The sequence below is a fragment of the Sus scrofa genome, chromosome 2, assembly GCF_054392235.1.
Source record: "Sus scrofa isolate SSC_HxYL_T2T_F1_AM1 chromosome 2, Sscrofa_HxYL_maternal_Yorkshire_Landrace_v2.0, whole genome shotgun sequence".
NCBI classification, from domain to species: Eukaryota; Metazoa; Chordata; class Mammalia; order Artiodactyla; family Suidae; genus Sus; species Sus scrofa.
Window position 1 is genome coordinate 11,208,926 of NC_139384.1, and position 19,544 is coordinate 11,228,469.

The 19,544-nt window shown below is 37.4% G+C and overlaps 1 protein-coding gene and 1 long non-coding RNA gene across 7 annotated transcripts in view; one reads left to right on the forward strand and one right to left on the reverse strand.

Moving 5' to 3' along the window:
• Positions 1 to 11,583, reverse strand: part of MS4A13 (membrane spanning 4-domains A13) — a 44,971-nt gene extending 33,388 nt beyond the window's left edge. For 2 of the 6 annotated variants that reach the window (XM_085009530.1, XM_085009531.1), the window contains exons 1-5: positions 11,279 to 11,583; positions 8,154 to 8,275; positions 6,098 to 6,238; positions 2,656 to 2,712; positions 1,565 to 1,684 (exon numbers count right to left, since the gene is read on the reverse strand). In XM_085009530.1, the coding sequence (XP_084865656.1) occupies positions 1,565 to 1,684; positions 2,656 to 2,712; positions 6,098 to 6,238; positions 8,154 to 8,210 (375 nt within the window). In that variant the 5' untranslated portion in view covers positions 8,211 to 8,275; positions 11,279 to 11,583. 6 annotated transcript variants of the gene reach the window in all.
• A 109-nt stretch (positions 11,584 to 11,692) lies between these two features.
• LOC146405096 (uncharacterized) overlaps positions 11,693 to 19,544 on the forward strand; it is a 142,123-nt gene continuing 134,271 nt past the window's right edge. Inside the window, exon 1 of the long non-coding RNA XR_014836949.1 lies at positions 11,693 to 11,924. This is a non-coding gene — a long non-coding RNA (uncharacterized LOC146405096). The remainder of the gene's footprint in view (positions 11,925 to 19,544) is intronic.

Genomic DNA, 19,544 nt, shown 5'->3' on the forward strand with positions numbered 1-19,544 from the left:
GCTGGATCCTTAACTTACCCAGCAAAACCAGGGATCGAACCCACGTCCTCATGGATCCTACTGGGGTTCGTTACCTCTGAGCCACAGTGGGATCTCCCATTTTAAATGGAAGTTTTTTTTATAACCACTTTTAAAGTCTTCTGCAGCACTAATAGTCTGTGATTCTAAATTTAAAGCCAACACAACTGAAATGAATATTGTGATATTAGTAGAGATTCACTTTTACTGGAGAATGTTATCTTAAAAAGAAACATAGTTATTTCTCTGGTACAAAGTATGTGACTAGATATTTAGTTAAATGGAAGCAAGGCAGATTCATGTACATTGAAAAAAACATAGTTATTTCTCTGGTACAAAGTATGTGACTAGATATTTAGTTAAATGGAAGCAAGGCAGATTCATGTACATTGAAAAAAACATAGTTATTTCTCTGGTACAAAGTATGTGACTAGATATTTAGTTAAATGGAAGCAAGGCAGATTCATGTACATTGAAAAAAACATAGTTATTTCTCTGGTACAAAGTATGTGACTAGATATTTAGTTAAATGGAAGCAAGGCAGATTCATGTACATTGAGCATTTAAAGACTTAAAGCAAAATTCATCTAAGACACAAAAATAGGCTGTATATAAAAATACCTATGTTAAATCAGAAATTACTAGGTGTTACATTCCCACTATATACATCAAGAGCAAAATTCTTTTTTTATTTTATCATTGTCTCAGCTTTTATTATTATTATTTTTTAATAGTTATTTCCCCAATACAATTTTTTTTCTACTGTACAACATGGTGACCCAGTTACACATACATGTATACATTCTATTTTCCCACATTATCATGCTCCATCATAAGTGATTAGACATAGTTCCCAGTGCTACACAGCAGGATCTCACTGGTAATCCATTCCAAAAGCAATAGTTTGTATCTATTAACCCCAAGCTCCCCAACCACCCCACTCCCTCCCCCCTCCCCTTTGGCAACCACAAGTCTATTCTGCAAGTCCATGATTTGTTGATTTTGAGAATGGTTTTAAGGTCTAGGATTATACTTTTCTTTCATTAAGAGAATCATTCATATATATGTATCTTAATATATATTTTAATGTATATACAACTCATCACTGAAGTTTTCGAATGTTTTACTTGCTTTATTTTAATTAATTTAGTATCTTTTTTCTTTTCAGAGCCACACCTGTGGCACATGGAAGTTCCCAGGCTAGGGGTTGAATTGGAGCTATAGCTGCTGGCCTATGCCACAGTCACGTGGGATCCCAGATGTGTCTGCAACCTACACCACAGCTCACAGGAACACCGGATCCTTAACCCACTGAGTGAGGCCAGGGATCGAACCTGCATCCTCAGGGATACTGGTCAGGTTCTTAACCCACAGCCATGATGGGAACTCCATATTAAAGTTATTTTTTAATTAAAACCTTCAATCAAGAGTTCACTACTAAGTCTAAGACCCCACCCCTGAAGCCTTAGTTTACCTCCTCAGACTTCAAAACCTCTGAAAAGAATAATTTTGAAATTAAGGTGGTTCTATAGTATTGGTCACTTACCGCTTGTCCATAATTTCTATATGATACAGAATGAAAAGAAGACAACTCCAATATTGTTAGAACCACTGCTATAATTGCAGCAATCATGCATAAGATGTTCATGATCATAGCACATACAAGCTGAAAAGAAGATATACGGTAAATTTATTATACTCAGAATAGACAGTTTAGTTGAATAGTTTGTATTGCTGAAAAAAACCATCTAGTTAAAACTCTGATCTAGTTCTGAAGCTCTAGAAGTGTCCGGTATGCTTGCCATTGAACACTTTTTCTAGTTTATATGAAATTCAGTTAATTTGGAGGAAACACTGAAATATCATCACATCAATAAGCATAAATCTTCCATTTGGGCTCAAAAATATTATAGTTCATAATCTTTCGAGTCAGTTGGAAGAATGCCTTGTAAGATGTGATTTGAATAAAAGGAGTTCTATTGCAAAAAGAAAGAAAAAAAAAAAAAAGATGATTGCTTGTAGAAACAGGCCAAATAAGATTCAATGAATTTTAACCCTGGGTTTTCATTCTGTAGGGAAATCCATCAATATCTTTGGATATCAGTTCTTTATATCTGTACAATTATGAGAACAGACCAGTTAATTTCTAAGGTGTCATTTTAGCTCTAAGAGTCTAGGATTTTTTTTTCCTTCCCAATATCTTTACACCTATACCATAGCTGAATCTTTATTCTGAACAGATTTTCTATTTTGTTACAAGATACAAAATACCCTGTTCCCAAATTGGATAGTTAGAAAAATGAAGTTTTACAGCAGTATTATGTCTATATGTAAAGGCATTAGGCCTTATTTAATTTTTTTGTAACAGTGAAATTCATACAATGTTAAGATAGAACGCCAAACCAAAAAAATACCTCTACACTTAAATTTAGAAACCTTAATGTAATATATTTAAACTAATACAGCATGTTTGTCTATATTAAATTATGTGCTCCTAGATTTTTATTTAATTCCTTCACTTATTTTACAGATAGGGTAGATTCTTTCACTGTTTAGATGCCCACTATCTTTTCATTAAAACCTATTTATCTTTGTGACAAGTGTGATTTCTAGGGTATTCTAAACATTTCAACTTACCAGGCGTTGAGATGGATGCCTTGTTGCTCTTATTATGGAAATTCCTGACACGACAAACTGTATATAAAAACATATATTTGTAAATACTCATTGATAATGACCATCAGCTTAATATCATCATATTTTGAACAACTCCCTCTTTTAGGTCAATTATTTTTAGAACACCAAGTAAAATATAAATAAATTTCAGTAGAAGGGATTAGGACAAATTTACATCATATACTAATGCAAGGTCACAGGTAACAGAAACATATAGGGGACAGTGGGCAATTCAGACAGTAGGTTGTGGAATATGCCAAAATGACTTAAGCAGTCCTGGATTAGGGGCCAAATTTGCTTTTATCTATGCATGCTTTCGGAACTCATTTGATTCTCACTTCTAAAGCTATCCTCCCTATCGAGATATCATTGATTATAATTACTGCATATATATCCAGATATGAAAAAGTAGTCTGTGATTATATTCCAAATTGTGTTTGTACAAGATATATCTCTTAACTGAGACAGTAGCTATTACTAAGGTAATAGCTGCTATTCATGTTTTTGCCTTTTTTTTCCTTTTTAAAGAGGTTCCATTATTTCATACCAGGTTCCTGTGTTTATTTCCCAGAAGTATAAAGCTATGCCGTATTATTTGAAAGTGGGCTGCACAATCCCTTTGAAATATTCCTTTTGTCTTGTCTGTTTTAGTGGCTTTGACAAAGCTCCAAGTCAACCGCTAATTTGTAGAAAAATAACACTCATACTATGCAACATATTCAGAAGGACCAAACTTTAAGCTGACTGATTACTCCAGGATAACTTAAGTCTACATGCTCAGCACCTCATTCTGTAGCAAAAGCTGAGATTTCCAAGAAGGTACACAGTGAAGATAAGAACTAGTTCAAAACAGAAAGTGAAAGTGAAAATACCTTGTGAATTTTAAACTAGTGCTAACTACATTACCAAACAATGGGCTTTACAAAATGCCTTTCAAAGTTTATGACCTAAATGGGAAGTTTTGCATTGGATTATATCTAATTGAAGCTTTAGATAATTTAATCTAGGAGCTAACTGTGCTATTTTTGTAACATAAATGATTGAAAACATTGAAAGACATGAATCATTTCTGTCTGGACTTTATTTGCAGATTCATTATTTTTCTCCTATTGTTTTCCAAGGCAATGCTTTGATACCTGTAAACCACTATACAAAGGAAAAGGATTTCCTCCAGACTACTCTTTCCCCTACAGCCTTCTCAAATGCTGGCTATGTTATCTCCTATAGCAAAAGCTATGGAACATTACTGGTTCTAAGCCTGGGTAAGTGGTCCCCTTGCTCCTTCTTTTTCTTCCAACCACTCTCTCTCCTTCAGCTTTGAATCTGGTAATCATCAGATTCTATCACTCACTATCCCTTCTGGTTGAAGTCATCTATTGACCCCTTGGTCACTCGTCTCTTTCTAGGTGAGTTTAATTCTTTCTTTTCTTTTTTTTTTTTTTTAACTTTCTCTGTAATACCTCTTAATCCTTGGTAATTTCAATGTATACTTATATGATCCTTCTTATACCCTGGTCTTGTAGTTCTTTGAATTTCTCTCCTCTAATCCTTCGACTCCATCTTTTCTTAGTCACTTATCACATATTCATTCTCTTGTACTTGTTTCTGTCAATTAAGTACAATACCTATCAAATCTCAATTTTACTTATCCTACTCTGACCACCACCTTCCATCTTTATAAATCATGCTGTGCAGTAGTACAACTCTAACAATTCTTTGACCCCATCTGGATCTATAATCTAAGCCCCTTACCTCTCTGTTATATTCTGTCCTCTACCAGTTTAAATTCCATGGTCAACAATTAAAAATGATCATTTTATACACTCTCAACTCCTTTTCATCTTTCTTGTATGATCATAGTTGCACAGTTAAATCAAAATCTTGATTAAATGCAGTTCTCCTCCTTACTACACACCTGTACCCATGCAGCTGAACATGTTCTGAGAGAGGTGTATGCAAACCATCTTGACCCATCTCACAATACAATCACATTCCAAAAGCACAAGTGAGTCCTTTAATGCTGCATGAAAGTCATACTACTTTTCCACAGTTCATCCACTATCTCACTTTTCCTAGATGACTATTTCCTACCCTCTTCTTTCTCCTCAAACAACCAATCCATTCACCATTCACATTCTTAACTCATGATCTTGCTTCCTAAGTCACTGAGATATTTAAGGCCGTCAGAAGAAAAGTTCCACAAGCTCCCAACATCTGACTACCTATCTACAAAATCTGTCCTCTCTCTCTGTTCCTCTACCTTTCTTCCTGTTACCTGCCTTGACACTATTTACATTAAAGGTGGAGAGTTCTTTGTTGGGCCTGTGCTGTGCTTTGTAGGACGTTTACCAGCATCCTTGGCTTCTGCCCACTAGACATACACTTCCAGCTGTGAAAATCAAAAATGTCATCACCAAATGTCCTCTGAGGAGAAAAAATCACCTCAGCTGAGAACCACTGCTAGCGATAAACTGTCCATACTCCCAGAGATTTGTGTATTAAAATGCATCATTTCTTGCCTATACAAGTCCATGATTCTAACAATAGCTCACTCCCCCCATTTATCTCATATATCATCAACTTTCTCTCCTCTGGTTCAGCCCTCTTGACAAAAGACATGATACTTTTAACTTACTGGAACAAATAAGCAACCTTGTCCTGACCCAAGTTTCCCTCAACTATCACTTCATTTCTCTATACCACCTTACACCAAAGCCCTTAAAGGAGTGGTCTATTTGCTGTCTCTAATTCCTCTCCTCTCATTTTTTAAACCAATTCCAATCAGGCTTTTGCCCCACCAATCCCCTGAAACTACTGTCAAGTTTACTATTCAATTCTGTGTTGTTAAATCTGATAGTTAATTATCAGCCCTTGTCTTATTTGCCAACATAACAGAATTTGATATAGTTGATTTATCCCTTTTTTTTGTTGTTGTTGTTGTTGTTGTTGTTGTTGACTTGGCTTCCATGATGTCACACTCTCCAGATTTCCTACTACCTTATGTCTGTCTAGAAACCACAGAAAAGTGCAGATAATGACAGATTTAGAAAATGTGTGAGTATAGACTCATTGTATGAGGAACCTAAGGTAAGGACCCTAAATATAAAAATTTACCTTGCTAATGGGTATTATGCTTAAGATTCTGTCTTTCATATATCTAAGAACAATCCAACCTATGGTTGTCATTGTATATTCACTCTTATATCTACATCTCTTATAATAGCGCTGGTAAATTAAAGATGCTCAATAAATAGTTGTTGGAAAAAAGGACTCTGATTTTGAATAAATTACTGAGGTGGGATTTAGTTACTTAATTTTCCTGAAAATTTTATTCCCTATGTTCCACTAGTGGCATGAATATTATTTACTGAATGATTAAATCATATAAATGTATTCTACTCACAATAACACCCCATAAAGCACATCCTGCTTTGTAACTTATAGGTTCGTATGTCCCAAAGACTCCTTTAATTTGTCCCATATACAAAATCAACAGGAGATACCACATGAAAACACTAAAGATGCCAATCATAATCTGGATAGCCTATGAGAAGAGAATGTTGTTAGTACTGAAACCATGTAATTTATAATTTTGATAAATGTTAACTATAAGAGGCATTCAACATTTTTCAAAAGATGAAAGTAAAATTGCAGTGCACTTCACCATGAAATTCTGGACTGGTTGGTCTAAAAAGAGAGCTCTAACCTGGAAGTACTGAGGTTTACCAAATAGGAATCAGCCATACTTGGAGCATCAGACTATTCAATAGTGATTCTGGTGAATTCTCCCATAAGAAAGTTGACAGTCTGACTCTACTGCTGGCTATTCTCCCCACCAATCAAGTAATGGCATGAGAGGAGAATACTGAGGGTACTTCTTTTCCTTCCAGGCACACATGTATGGATCTTTTTCACAAGCATGCTAGGTGAGGTAGAGCCAACACAGAGATACAAAGAATACCCAAAATACTCTTACTTGAGCAAGATCTTCCTTTTGAATAGGGGATAGGTTAGGGAAGAATTATTACTCAACGTTAATTTTAAAAAGACAATTATAATCCCAATAAATATGTACAAGTAAATTTATTTCTGAATTTATACATGAACTGATATTTCATCTACTGAATTACATTTTAATTACTCTTTAAAAATTTCAGAGGATACATTATTTTCATTTTCATATAAACTTTAATAGGAAGCTATTTAGTGTTTTAACTTTAATAGTTCCAGTTATTCATAAAGCAAGAAGTCTATGAAACACATAAAGCAACTGGCCAATATTAATATATGTTTTAGATAAATTTTTTTTTGTATAGAAAAATCACTTTTTTGGTAAAAATTTTATACATTTAGATTCAGATTCTAAGGTTTCTCTACTTCGAATTTGGAAGAATGACTTTATTTTCAAAGGTTCTTTGGATCTGACTGGGAGAAAATTCTCTACTAGATCTCAAACTCCTTGAGACCCTGGACTTTATAGTTATCCTGTATCCAGTCTCTTAACTTGGTGACCAGCACAGAACAGATACCCAGTAAATACCCCTTGAATAATAACATCAATATCAAGAACATTAAGTCCACATGACTTTATGATAAATGTAAAAGGCTTGAGAAATAGTGTCTCTTTTTATATGGATTGAAACTGTTTTATATAAAACTATGAAATATCCAAGTAACCAAATCTTGTAAACAGTTCTTATAAGAAAGCAAAGCTGCTAATAATTCATGGAGAAAGATAAGATTTTTAAATGAGAAAACTCATTTGAAATGAGATTTTTTTAAATGAGAAAAGATCACTTAACCTAGAGCTAATGAATGGGTTCCAAAAGGTCATAAAAACGACATAAAAACGAGGGCAAAGAATTATGATATGTACATGAAATTGGGGAGCTTTCAGAGCTTTCTTCCTATGCCCAAATAATTCTGGGCTTTGAAAGAGGTTAAGAATATCTGCTGAACGGTCAAGTAGGAGACTTAGACAACTAGTCTATAGTAGCCAAATTCAAAGGAAAAGTTCACATCCAATGGAAAAAAAATTTTTTTCCCTTTCAGATGTGATTTTCATAATTCCTTGGTGTTTATTTAGAGAGCTAAACTCTTTATAATACGAGACAAATTAATAATAATCCTACTGCCCAGACATCAACACAGTAATCTGAAAACATCAGCAACAGATCTCTCTTACAGTTAAAAAAAAAAAAACCCTGTTTTTCTTTTATTCCTTTTTTGGATTTATCTATTACTCTTTGTAGGTCGATTTAGTCAGCATACTTACATCCAAGCACATAGTTGTTTGTGAAGGGCAATGAGATCAAATTTGTATAAGACAATCAATACAAAAACCAAAATTTTACCCTTTTGACTTAACCAAATCTGCCCCCTCCAGATTCAAGAATATTCCTTATTTACATTGAAATAGTGCATGATACGGAATTTAGTCAAAGTGAAGTCCTACTTACCCCTAAAACAAGAGAATCTGCTATAGAGACTTTTGAACAACACGCACATGGAGCCATACTACCAGCATTTCTTCTAGATGATTATGTCTCTTATCTTTGGTGATATCTTTATTAGCAAACTTCTACAAAACAGTACAAAACACATATACATGCTTTGCTCAAAAGAAAAAAACCTAAGTTCATTTCTTTTCTTACTGTTTCACAACCACCTCTCCAAAGTCAGAAGAAATTGCTTTCTTCTTTTCTTGCCTTAATTGTTAGAGGCATCAGTTTGCATCCACCTGTTCTGATAACAGTCTCCATAACTGAAAAGCTTCTATGACTAGAAAATATTGCTATATTACAAATATTTTCTCTGAGTAGTAAACAGTATCTCTGGATGATAAAGTATATAAAACACTTAGGGAACCATATAGGAGGATTTTCAGTAAAGCTTTTAATACCTCACTTGTAATTCATAATCAATTCAATGTAATTCATAATGCCATGTCTGCATTTTTAAAACACAGTTCATCATGGCCTTGTGATTTTTTTTTGACACATACTTGCTACCTAGTTCTTGTTTCTGTAAGATGAATTTTTCCCCCCATCAGACAACTTATCAAAGTAGCTTCCACAATCCTAAAGACTTTTCCTGTTTATTTTTTTTTTCCTGTTACTCCTGGATTTCTCCCTGGTGTTTAAATCATATTCATATTTATATGAACATAGAAACTTGGCTAATAATTTTACCCTCTTCTGAGATTTTATCCACTTGTGGATCTGAAATTATAATGTTTAACACCTTCTAACATGGCATATTTAGGTCAATAACATGAGTTATGCCACTTAGCCATCCAAATGATCATCTAATAGATAATGTCAAAAGTTGAGCCTTGGGCCTTCTGGAAACGAAGGTGTTTGACTAAATTATTTGTCATTGTCTGCACCCTTAAAAATCTCATGATTTGATGACTTTAATAATTTTAGTCTTTGGTTTCTAAAATTGATTTTCTGAATATCTCAATTCTATAAAGTATAGAAACTGAAAAAGCTAGGTAAGAACACAAGAGCTGGTGTGTTCTTGGTGACAGCAAAAAGAGAAAACAATATGTTAATAAGTGAATTATAATAGTAAGCTTTATATATTCAAACATCACCTTTGAGAAATAACAAAGAAAGAAAAAAGACTTACTAGGCAAACTAGATTAATCATTCTGTCATGCTTAAAGACAGAGTTACAGAATTCATATATACAGTAATGAAGAAAAGTCACATCTAGATTGAAATTATTTGTTACTTTTCAGATAAAAGGAAAATAATAAAAATAGTAAGTCCTTTCGTGTACATGGAAAAATTCCTTTCACATTCATAGTTGATAGTGGAAGCTCCATGACTAGCTTTGGAGGTAGAACATTCAGCATCACTATAACTTCCATCAGGCCTCCACAAAAACCACCCCAAATGAAGTATTCATTAAAATAAGAAAAAAAAAAAAAAGGGTGTGTGTGTGTGTGTGTGTAAAATCCTCAGCTTAACTAACAGAAGGAAGAAACTAAGAAATGCTACAATATATCCCTGCAATAAATGCTTAGAAGTAAAAACAACAAAAAAATCTTTATTTGGTTACTCTACAACCCAGTTATAAACCAAAAATAGAATATAAAAATGAAATTATCATGTATTTATTTTTAATCTTCTGGTAATTCCATCACTAAACCAAAAAGCAGTTGCCAGACATGTATTTATTTTTAATCTTCTGGTAATTCCATCACTAAACCAAAAAGCAGTTGCCAGACAAGCCCCTAGCCCTTATTCTCAACCCTATCCTTATCACCTAAAATTTGCATAACACAGAAATTCTGGAACATTCGCAGAGAGCTCTCTGGAAACCAATTCTCCATCTGTAGCAGGGATCTGACACCTCACTGTCTTCTGAATAAAGTTCAAATTCATTAAGAAAGGCCTATAAACCTTCATGAACTGCTCCCTGGCTACCTTAGCCTGATACTGACACACTCCCTCAGTTTAAGCCCTCACAGCAGCCATAGCAATCTTCTCTGGAAAAACCCCTCTCCTCAATTCCCTAACATTCTGTGCATACTTCCTATGACCGTGTAGTCTTCTGATTTTCAGGACTGGCTCCCAGAAGTCCAGGAACTCATTTCGGTGTGACCAGGTCAGCCCCAGGCTACAACCAAGAGACTGAGACTTGACGAAATAAACTATAATAATATATTACCTCATATCAGTCAGAATGGCCATCATCAAACAATGTGCAAATAATAAATACTGGAGAGGGTGTGGAGAAAAGGGAGCCCTGCTACACTGTTGGTGGGAATTTAAATTGGTACAACTATCATGGAGAACAGTATGGAGGTTCCTTAAAAAACTAAAAGTGGAGTTACCATAGGATACAGCAACTCCACTCCTGGACATATATCTGGAGAAAACCGTAATTCAAAAAGATACATGCACCCCAATGTTCATGGCAGCATATTTACAGTAGCCAAGACATGGAAGAAATCTAAACGTCCATCAACAGAATGGATAAAGAAGATGTGGTAATTTATACAATGGAATATTCCTCAGCCATAAAAGAATGAAATAATGCCATTTGCAGCGACATGAATGAGCCTAGAGATGATCACACCAAGTGAAGTAAGTCAGACAAAGACAAATAAATGATACCACTTCTATGTTGAATCTAAAAAAAAAAAAATCAACTTACTTATCAAACAGAAACAAACTCACGGACATAGAAAATAAATATGGTTACCAAAAAGGAGGGATAAATTAGGAGTAGGGGATGAACAGACACACACCACTATATTATAAAATAAACAAGGATTTGTTGTATAGCACAGGGAACTAAATTCAGTACCTTCTAATAACCTATAATGGAAAAGAATCTGAAGCTCTAGACCTGAAACTAACACAATATTATAAACCAACTACAGTTAAGTTAAAAAAACGAAGACGACTGGGCCGGCACGTGGGTGGCTGAGGCTCAGCCTCTGCAGAGGGAGGTGAGGAGAGAGGAAAAGAAGGGTGGGGTGGGGGTGGGGAGCCACTGAATTCCATCTCCATGCCTCCTTGCCACTTTTAACACTCCACATATGCCAGAAGCAAAGACATACGATTACCCCTCATTTTACAAGCTCCAAGTCCCAAGGATGCGACTTTCGCCCTCACAAGTCCAGGGCCTGGCTAACGGCGTCGTCCCTGTGTGGGCCGGTCGCCCTGCCGCGGTGCCTCTGGTTCCTCCTGCCAGTGCCCAGGCCCTGGCTGAAGAGGCAGATCTCTGGCTGGCGTCTCCCTCAGGGCCAGGTCCCCAGACCCTGCCCAGTCATCATCCCTGACAGAGCAAGGTGCCCAGGACCCAGCCCGCCCTCAGGCTCCTCAGGCTCCTCAGGCCTCGCGCGCCTCCAACGGCAGCAGCGCAGTCCTCGTGCGCCTGCGCACCGGGTCCAGCTCCGAGCGGCTGGGGGTGGGGGTGGGGGTGGGGGTGGGGGTGGGGGTGGGGGTGGGGGTGGGGGGAGCTTGTGCGCAGACTCACTAGAGCCTGGCGGGCCATATGCTCAGACCCGCGCCAACCACCGCTTGCTGTCTGTGGAAGTGGCTTCGCCAAACCTGCATTTCTGGTATTAGCCCTTCTGGTGCATTTCTTATGCATACATCCGCAGCAGAGTGACCAGGATCACTGATGAAAAGTCAATCCTTCACCTTCTCTGTTCTCAAAGAAAATTTTCGGCCATAAACGCACTTCAGAAGGTGTACGTATTGAAAAAGGTAAGTAGCTGAGTCATCGGCTCTTATTTAAACATAAGTAGCCGGAGAAAGAAATTAATGAAGAGAGTATTTAGCAAGACGCTGGAATGGCTTTTTGATACACTTGCTGAGGTGAGTTCAACTTTCAGGATATATTTGGCGTCAGTTTCTGTTAGATGCGGACGGTAGTTAAAACAGTGTTTATAAAAAGATGTGTAAAGAAGTAGAGGTAGCTGCTCAAAGAGAAGAGGCAGATCTGGGAAGATGGATGAGGACATGGGGAAAAAAAGAAGCATGAACTGAAGCAAACAGTATAAGCTTAAATTAACTGACAAGCATAGATCACCCTGTTAGATGCAACTGTTATGATTTACTGAAGCATTAAAGTACCTGAACAGGAGTTCCCCTTGTGGCACAGCAGGAATGAATCTGACTAGTAACCAGGAGGTTGCAGGTTCAATCCCTGGCCTCGCTCCGTGGGTTGAGGATCTTAGGTTGCAGTGAGCTGTGGTGTAGGTCAGCACATGCTGCTCAGATCTGCGTTGCTGTGGCATAGGCCTGCATAGGCCAGCAGCTGTAGCTTCCATTCCACCACTATCCTGGGAGTCTCCATATATACCTAGGTGCAGCCCTAAAAAGCAAAAAAAATAATAAAATACCTCAACAGCAGATGTTCCTGCAGCTCCCGATTGTTATGAACTGTAATTTATTCCAGGAAAATTTTACTTGGTATTCTTTGGAAACGTTAAAATTCAGGTCTGTAATGTAAATATTTAATTGGGACTTGGAGCTTCACTACTATTCTTTTGTGCTTTACCTGTTTATTAAGATTCTAGGCACTAAAGAAAGAGGAAGTCACTTGAATGTGTCTTTAACCTCAAGATTATGGATTCAGTAGAAATAAGAATCAGTTCTGATAGATGGTGCCCTGTTGTAACCTGCTGCCATGGTTGGTTGATTGATTTATTGATTGTGAGAGAAGTGTTGTATCTTTTCCCTTCACTTAAGGTTTAGCCAACAGTTGCTGGAAATTATCCTGGATTTGATGATTTTCTTGGATGGGAGTCCAAATATGTATTCATCTTTATTCAGTGAATATGGATCATTCACATGCATTCAGTATGAACATAGGTAGGATTAGATGAGTGAGTCAGACTGTGAAACAGGCCAAATTCCTTGTTACTTAATTAATTCCTCTGATAATAGCACAGATTAGTAAACCAACCTTATTTTCTTCTGTCCGTATAACCTGGATTTGAAAATTCAGATGTCATTCATTTTTAATTTTTGTCTTTTGGTCCTCAATAACACCGTGTCCTTCAACAATGAAGAGACAATCAGCTGTGGTTTGACAGCCAATGTGACTTGGCTTTAATCTTTGTCACCTTAAATTTTTCTCCATGCAGATTATGTTGTTAATTTCCCTTGAATTGGTTCTCAGGATACAAAAAGGCACTATGAGGAAGTGTGCTGAGATCACTATGCCTGATATAATGTTGTTAAACCATTGTTGGGGGTCATTGCAAGGACTCTGTTGGCTATAAGCCCTGATAAAATGTCTTGTCCAAATTGTTACGAGGGATTTCATTACTTACATGCAGGAGAAAATAGATCCAGTCTCTTTGTAAACATCAGGCTGTTCTCGTAAATAAAATGGAAGTAAATCTCTGAAACACTGGAGAAACTAAGCAATTGATTTTACTATAGAAGTATAATATATATAAATATTTATAAAAAGTACAAAGTATATGTGTATATATATAAACATATATGCACATAAATACATATGTAGTGGATTTCAGTTTTCATAGAGTTAGCATTATTACCTAGTGATTCTTTAATAAAATGCTAATTGGTATAGTTGACCCTTGAACAATGTAGGGGACCACATATAACTTCATAATCGGCCTTTCGTATCTGTGGTTTGGCATCCATGCCTTCAGCCAACCACAGATTGTGTAATGCTGGATTGTGTATTAAAGTATTGGAAAAAAGTCTGTGTATAAATGAACCCACATAGTTCAGACCATATTGTTTAAAGGTCAGCAAAATTATTTTTCTTTTTTCTTTCTTTTCACCAGCATTAATTATCAACGTTATGTGCCTTATGGGTTTGTTTAAAGACCTTAAACTTTCGAGTGTGCCTATGAGGTCCACACCATTGTTAGTCATCATTTTAACAGATGAGAATACTGAGGCTTGGGTGGTTAAAGGTCTTGATCATGGTCACAGCTTATAAATGTGAGGTTTGTCATTCTAACTCTGGCAGTCTAGCTCCAGAATCTGTATCCGGTTTGCTTTCTCCAGGCCTCTTTCTGGAAGAGCTCTGCCCATGACTGTCATGGGATTAAGTAAAGAATTCTGTTGGCAAAATCACAGGGTCTGGGAATGGTTCTCAGATCCAGTCTGGTTGTGCGTACTGCATTGCATGTACAGCTGTTTTGTCGTTCCATGTGAATTTTAGGATTATTTGTCCTAGTTCTGTGAAAAATGTGATAGGTATTTTGATAAGGATTGCATTAAATCTGTAGATTGCTTTGGGTAGTATTGATATTTTAACAATATTAATTCTTGGAGTTCCTGTCGTGGCTCAGTGGTTAATGAATCCGACTAAGAACCATGAGGTTGTGGGTTCGATCCCTGGCCTTGCTCAATGGGTTAAGGATCCGGCGTTGCTGTGAACTGTGGTGTAGGTTGCAGATGTGGCTTGGATCCCACGTTGCTGTGGCTCTGGTGTAGGCTGGTGGCTACAGCTCTGATTAGACCCCTAGCCTAGGAACCTCCACATGCCGTGAATGCCACCCTAGAAATGGCAAAAAGACAAAAAAAACCCCCCAATAACCCCAATATTAATTCTTCCAAACCAAGAACATAGGATACCTTTTCATTTCTTTGTGTCATCTTCAGTTTCCTTCGTTAATGTTTTATAGCTTTCGAATATAGGTCTTTGATCTCCTTGGTTAAGTTTTATTTCTAGGTATTTTATTCTTTTTGATGTGATTTTATTTTATTTTATTTCATTTTATTTTTTTGGCCACACCTGCAGCATATGGAGTTTCCCAGGCTAGGGGCGGAATCAAGAGGTGTAGCTGCCGGCCTACACCACAGCCACAGCAACACTGGGTCTGAGGCTCGTCTGGGACCTATACCACAGCTTACGGCAATGCTGGATCCTTTAACCGAGCGACACCAGGGATCAAACCTGCATCCTCATGGATGCTAGTCAGATTTGTTTCGGGAACTCCTAATGTGATTTTAAATGGGATTTTTTTCTTTTTACTTTCTCTTTCTGATAGCTCATTGTAGGTATAAAGAAATGCAACAGATTTCTGTATATTAATCTTTTATCCTGCAACTTTGCTTAATTCATTTATTAGTTCTAATAGTTTTGGGGTGGAAACCTTAGGGTTTTCTACATATGGTTTCATGTCATCTGCAAGTAGTGACACTTTTACCTCTTCCCTTCCAGCTTGGATGTCTTTTATTCCATTTTCTTGTCTGATGGCTGTGGGCAGCTAGGTCTTCCATTACTACGTTAAATAAAACATTGAGAGTGGAAATCTTTGTCTTCTTCCTGAATTTAGATGAAAGGCTTTTTCAGCTTTTCACCATCAAGTATGATGTTAGTTGTGGGTTTGTCATAAATGATCTTTATTATGTTGAGATATATTTTCAGTGTGCCCACTTTGATGAGAGTTTTTATCATGAATGGATGTTGAATTTTGTCAGATATTTTTTTCTGCATCTATTGAGGTGATCTTTTTTTTGATCATATAATTTTTTATCCTTCCTTTTGTAAATGTAGTGTATCACATGGATTGATTTGTGAATATTGAACCAGCCTTGCATACCTGGAATACATCTCAATTCACTGTGGTGTATGACCCTTTTTAATATTTTGTTGAAGATTTTTGCGTCTATATTCATCAAAGATACTGGCCTGTAATTTTTTTTTTTTTTTGTAGTGTCTTTGTCTGGGATAGTGGCCTCGTAAAATGAATTTGGCATTGCTGTGTCCTCTTCAACTTTTTGGAACAGTTTGAGAAAGGTAGTTGTTAGTACTTCTTTATATGTTTGGTAGAATTCCCATTTGAAGCTGTCTGGTCCTGGACCTCTGCTTGCTAGGGGTTTTTTAAATTAAAAATTCCATTTCACTACTAAATTGTCTGTTTCTTCCTGATTCAGTCTTGTCAGGTTGAAGATGGAGGGGCTAGAGCATTGATGAGTGTGAGGTGAGGTTCCCCTCTACTCAGTGGCTGTCACTGCCCCATTGGGGGTGATTGAGTCCCAGGATGCTGGGGCAGAAGCCCTGAGGGTCCGCTCTGTTGTCTTTAATTGTGTGCTTTCCCTGTCTAAGCTGTTGGGACCCTTGCCCCCAGTGGAACAGTGCTGAAGTAAGAAGAGCCTGGGCAGGCTCTCTGCTCCTGTCAGGGCATGGGCTTCAAGTGGGTTGGCTGCAGACATATGTCTGAGCTGCCTCTGATTGTGTCACCTGTAAGGTGCCAGTAATTGTTGCCCTCACCCTGCTCAGATGTCATCTCAGGTCTGAGTCCCTGGCTGAGCTCTTTTTGTGGTCTTGGAAGCCCTAGGTCCTGTGCAGAGCTGTGATGTGCACTAAGTGGGCCGGAGCATTTGCTTGGCTCATGCTGGGATGTGGTGGGGGGCGGGCAGTTGCAGGGCACTGGGCTCCACTGGAGCAGAACCCCATCTGCTTTGTCTCAGAGGTAAGCCAGCATGTGGGTTTTCTCCACCAGTGGAGTCCAGGCTTCCCATAGCCCTCCTGTTAGTCCACTGGCCTCCCAAGCAGCCAAGAAGGCTCATCTTCCCTGTGTTGGACCCCTGGGCTGGAGTGCCCTGTAAATGGCTCATACTCTCACGCCTCAGGGTGGGTGTTCACCCATGTAATCTCCTTTTCCCTCTGAGTCCCCTTCCATGGGCACAGGTCCTGACAGAAAGGCCCTCTTCCTTTCCTACCTGATTACATGTGTATCTTTCTTACAGCCTTGGTTATATAGGGGTCCTTCTGTTAGTTTCCAGTGAGGATTGTTCCACAGGTATATTATTTTAATTTTTTAAAAATTTGTATTCAATTTTAAAGGTTACTTCCCATTTACAGTTATTACAAGATTATTGGCTATATTCCCTGTGTTGTATAATACAATCTTGAGCCAAACTTACACCTAATAATTTATACCATCCACTCCCTCACCTCAATAGAGCCCTTCCCCATCCTCCACTGGTAACCACTAGTTTGTCCTCTATACCTGTGAGTCTGCTGCTTTTTTGTTATATTCAGTAGTTACTTGTACTTTTTAGATTCCACAAATAAATGATATTATATAGTGTTTATCTTTGTCTGACATATTTCACTTAGCATAATGTCTTCCAAGTCCATCCATGTTGCTGCAAATGGCAAAATTTCATTCTTTTTTATGGCTGAGTAGTATTTCATTGTATATGTATACCACATCTTTATCTATTCTTCTGTTGAGGGACACTTAGGTTGTTTCCATAATGCTGCTGTGAACATTGGGGTACATGTATCTTTTTGAATTTGTGTTTTTGTGGGTTTTTTTTTTTTTGATATATATCCAGAAGTGGGATTGTTGGGCCATATGGTAGTTCTATTTTTAGTTTTTTGAGAAACCTCCATACTGTTCTCTGTTGTGGCTTCACCAACTTATATTTCCACGAACAGTGTACAAAAGTGGAAAAATAATTCTTGAATCCATATATTTCATGATGAATTATTGACCTTATAATTTAGAATTGGAAGATACCCTAGAGGTCTAATGATAAACTGTTTTCTTCTGAGGTAGGAAGAGATTAAATATAGGATATACTTGGGTTTTTCTTGTATAGCTTAAGTTATATTTTTGGGGTGAAGTCTTTGTACTCAACTCCAGAATTTATTACTTATACATAAAAAAAATGTATACACTGGAATTTATTTATTTATTTTTTTACTTTTTTGTCTTCTTGCTATTTCTTGGGCCACTCCCATAGCATATGGAGGTTCCCAGGCTAGGGGTCGAATTGGAGCTGTAGCCTCCGGCCTACACCACAGCCACTGCAATGCAGGATCCGTGCCGCGTCTGCAACCTACACCACAGCTCATGGCAACACTGGATCCTTAACCCACTGAGCAAGGCCAGGGCTCGAACCCACAACCTCATGGTTCCTAGTCAGATTCGTTAACCACTGAGCCACGGCAGGAACTCTACACTGGAATTTAAATAAAGCACATTTTATCCTATTTTATATTATACCAAATAAAAAATATGTAAAGTCTTAATTTTATGTAATGGCATAGCACAGTGGTCACAAAGTAGCAATGTAATACCTTTTTTTGAGCAAATGAATGAATTAATGAATAAATTTTTAGGTATTTCAGAGTAAAAATACCATAGGACTTTAAAATAGCACCATATCAGTAATAGGCATATGATTTCTGTGCTGGGATGTAATGTTTCTACTCCAGTCACTTTCTCAGGTCTTAGACTGGAGGTGCATTTTTAGAAAGGCTGGAAGATTTAAATCTTAAAATTACACTTACTTGCTTTTATTCTTCACAAGAAGTCTAACACTTAGGTAATTTAGGCTTCCAAAGAACAGGATCTTTGTCATTCTTAAGCACACAGAACAGTGCCCTGCAGAGAAGGCACTGCATAAGAATGAATGAGTATTTTCCCCAATTGCATAAAAATGTGATTGCATTGCTTAAAATGAATCCACTGTATACAAGTCTTATGTTCACAGCATTGCTAAAATTGGTGAAGTAGGCAGTCTTGTTTTTCACACTGTAAAAAAGCTCAATTTAAATATTAATTTTGGATGCTTGAAACCCAGCTCTCTTAGCATCTTTTGACTATCCAGCAGAAAGAGGAGTTGGGGTGAATCATATGGTGCTGTAGATGTTGAGTTAGGGGGCTCTCAGGTGTGATAAAGAGGGAACAGTAATTTTCTGGAAGCAAGCGTTGAAGGTAGTATTTTTATATCACCCAACCCTTTCTCTCCCATTAGAGCCAGGTGGTAATTCCTTCCAGATGTACTACAGGTTTATGGTAGAGAATCATTGTTTGTTTGTTTTGGAGCTTCCTATCTCTAGTTCTGCCTGTGATAATAAGAAGGGTGGGAACAGTGTTTAGGAACACTGCTGGACCTGGGAGACAGACTGCCTGGGTTCCAGTGCATGCTTCACTGTTTGCCAGCTACAGAGCTTAGTGGCAGGTGTTTGACCCTTCTGCCACAGTTTTCTCATCTGGAAATGATGTTAATTATAGTACCTGCCTCACAGGATTGTTTTGAGCGTGAAATGCATTGTTTTATGTCAAGTGTTTGGGGTGTGACTGGCACATAGAGTAGGCTGAATATTTGCTATTATTGCTATTACTAGAGCAAAATGAAAACCAGAATATGTTTGATGGAAATTTATTTAAAAAGTCAGCATTGCTGGAAATACTTCTCTTCCCGAAAGTAAGTGTTTTAAATTTGTTTGTATGAACTTATAGTATGCCGCCCCCAGACATTTGGGAGGTGGGTACTCTTTAGTTCCTAGACCCTCGGGCCCCAGAGTCACATCTTCGTTTTTGTTTAGCTGTTCTGCTGAGCTTTGTTGTGAGGGACACAGCCTTGCTGATC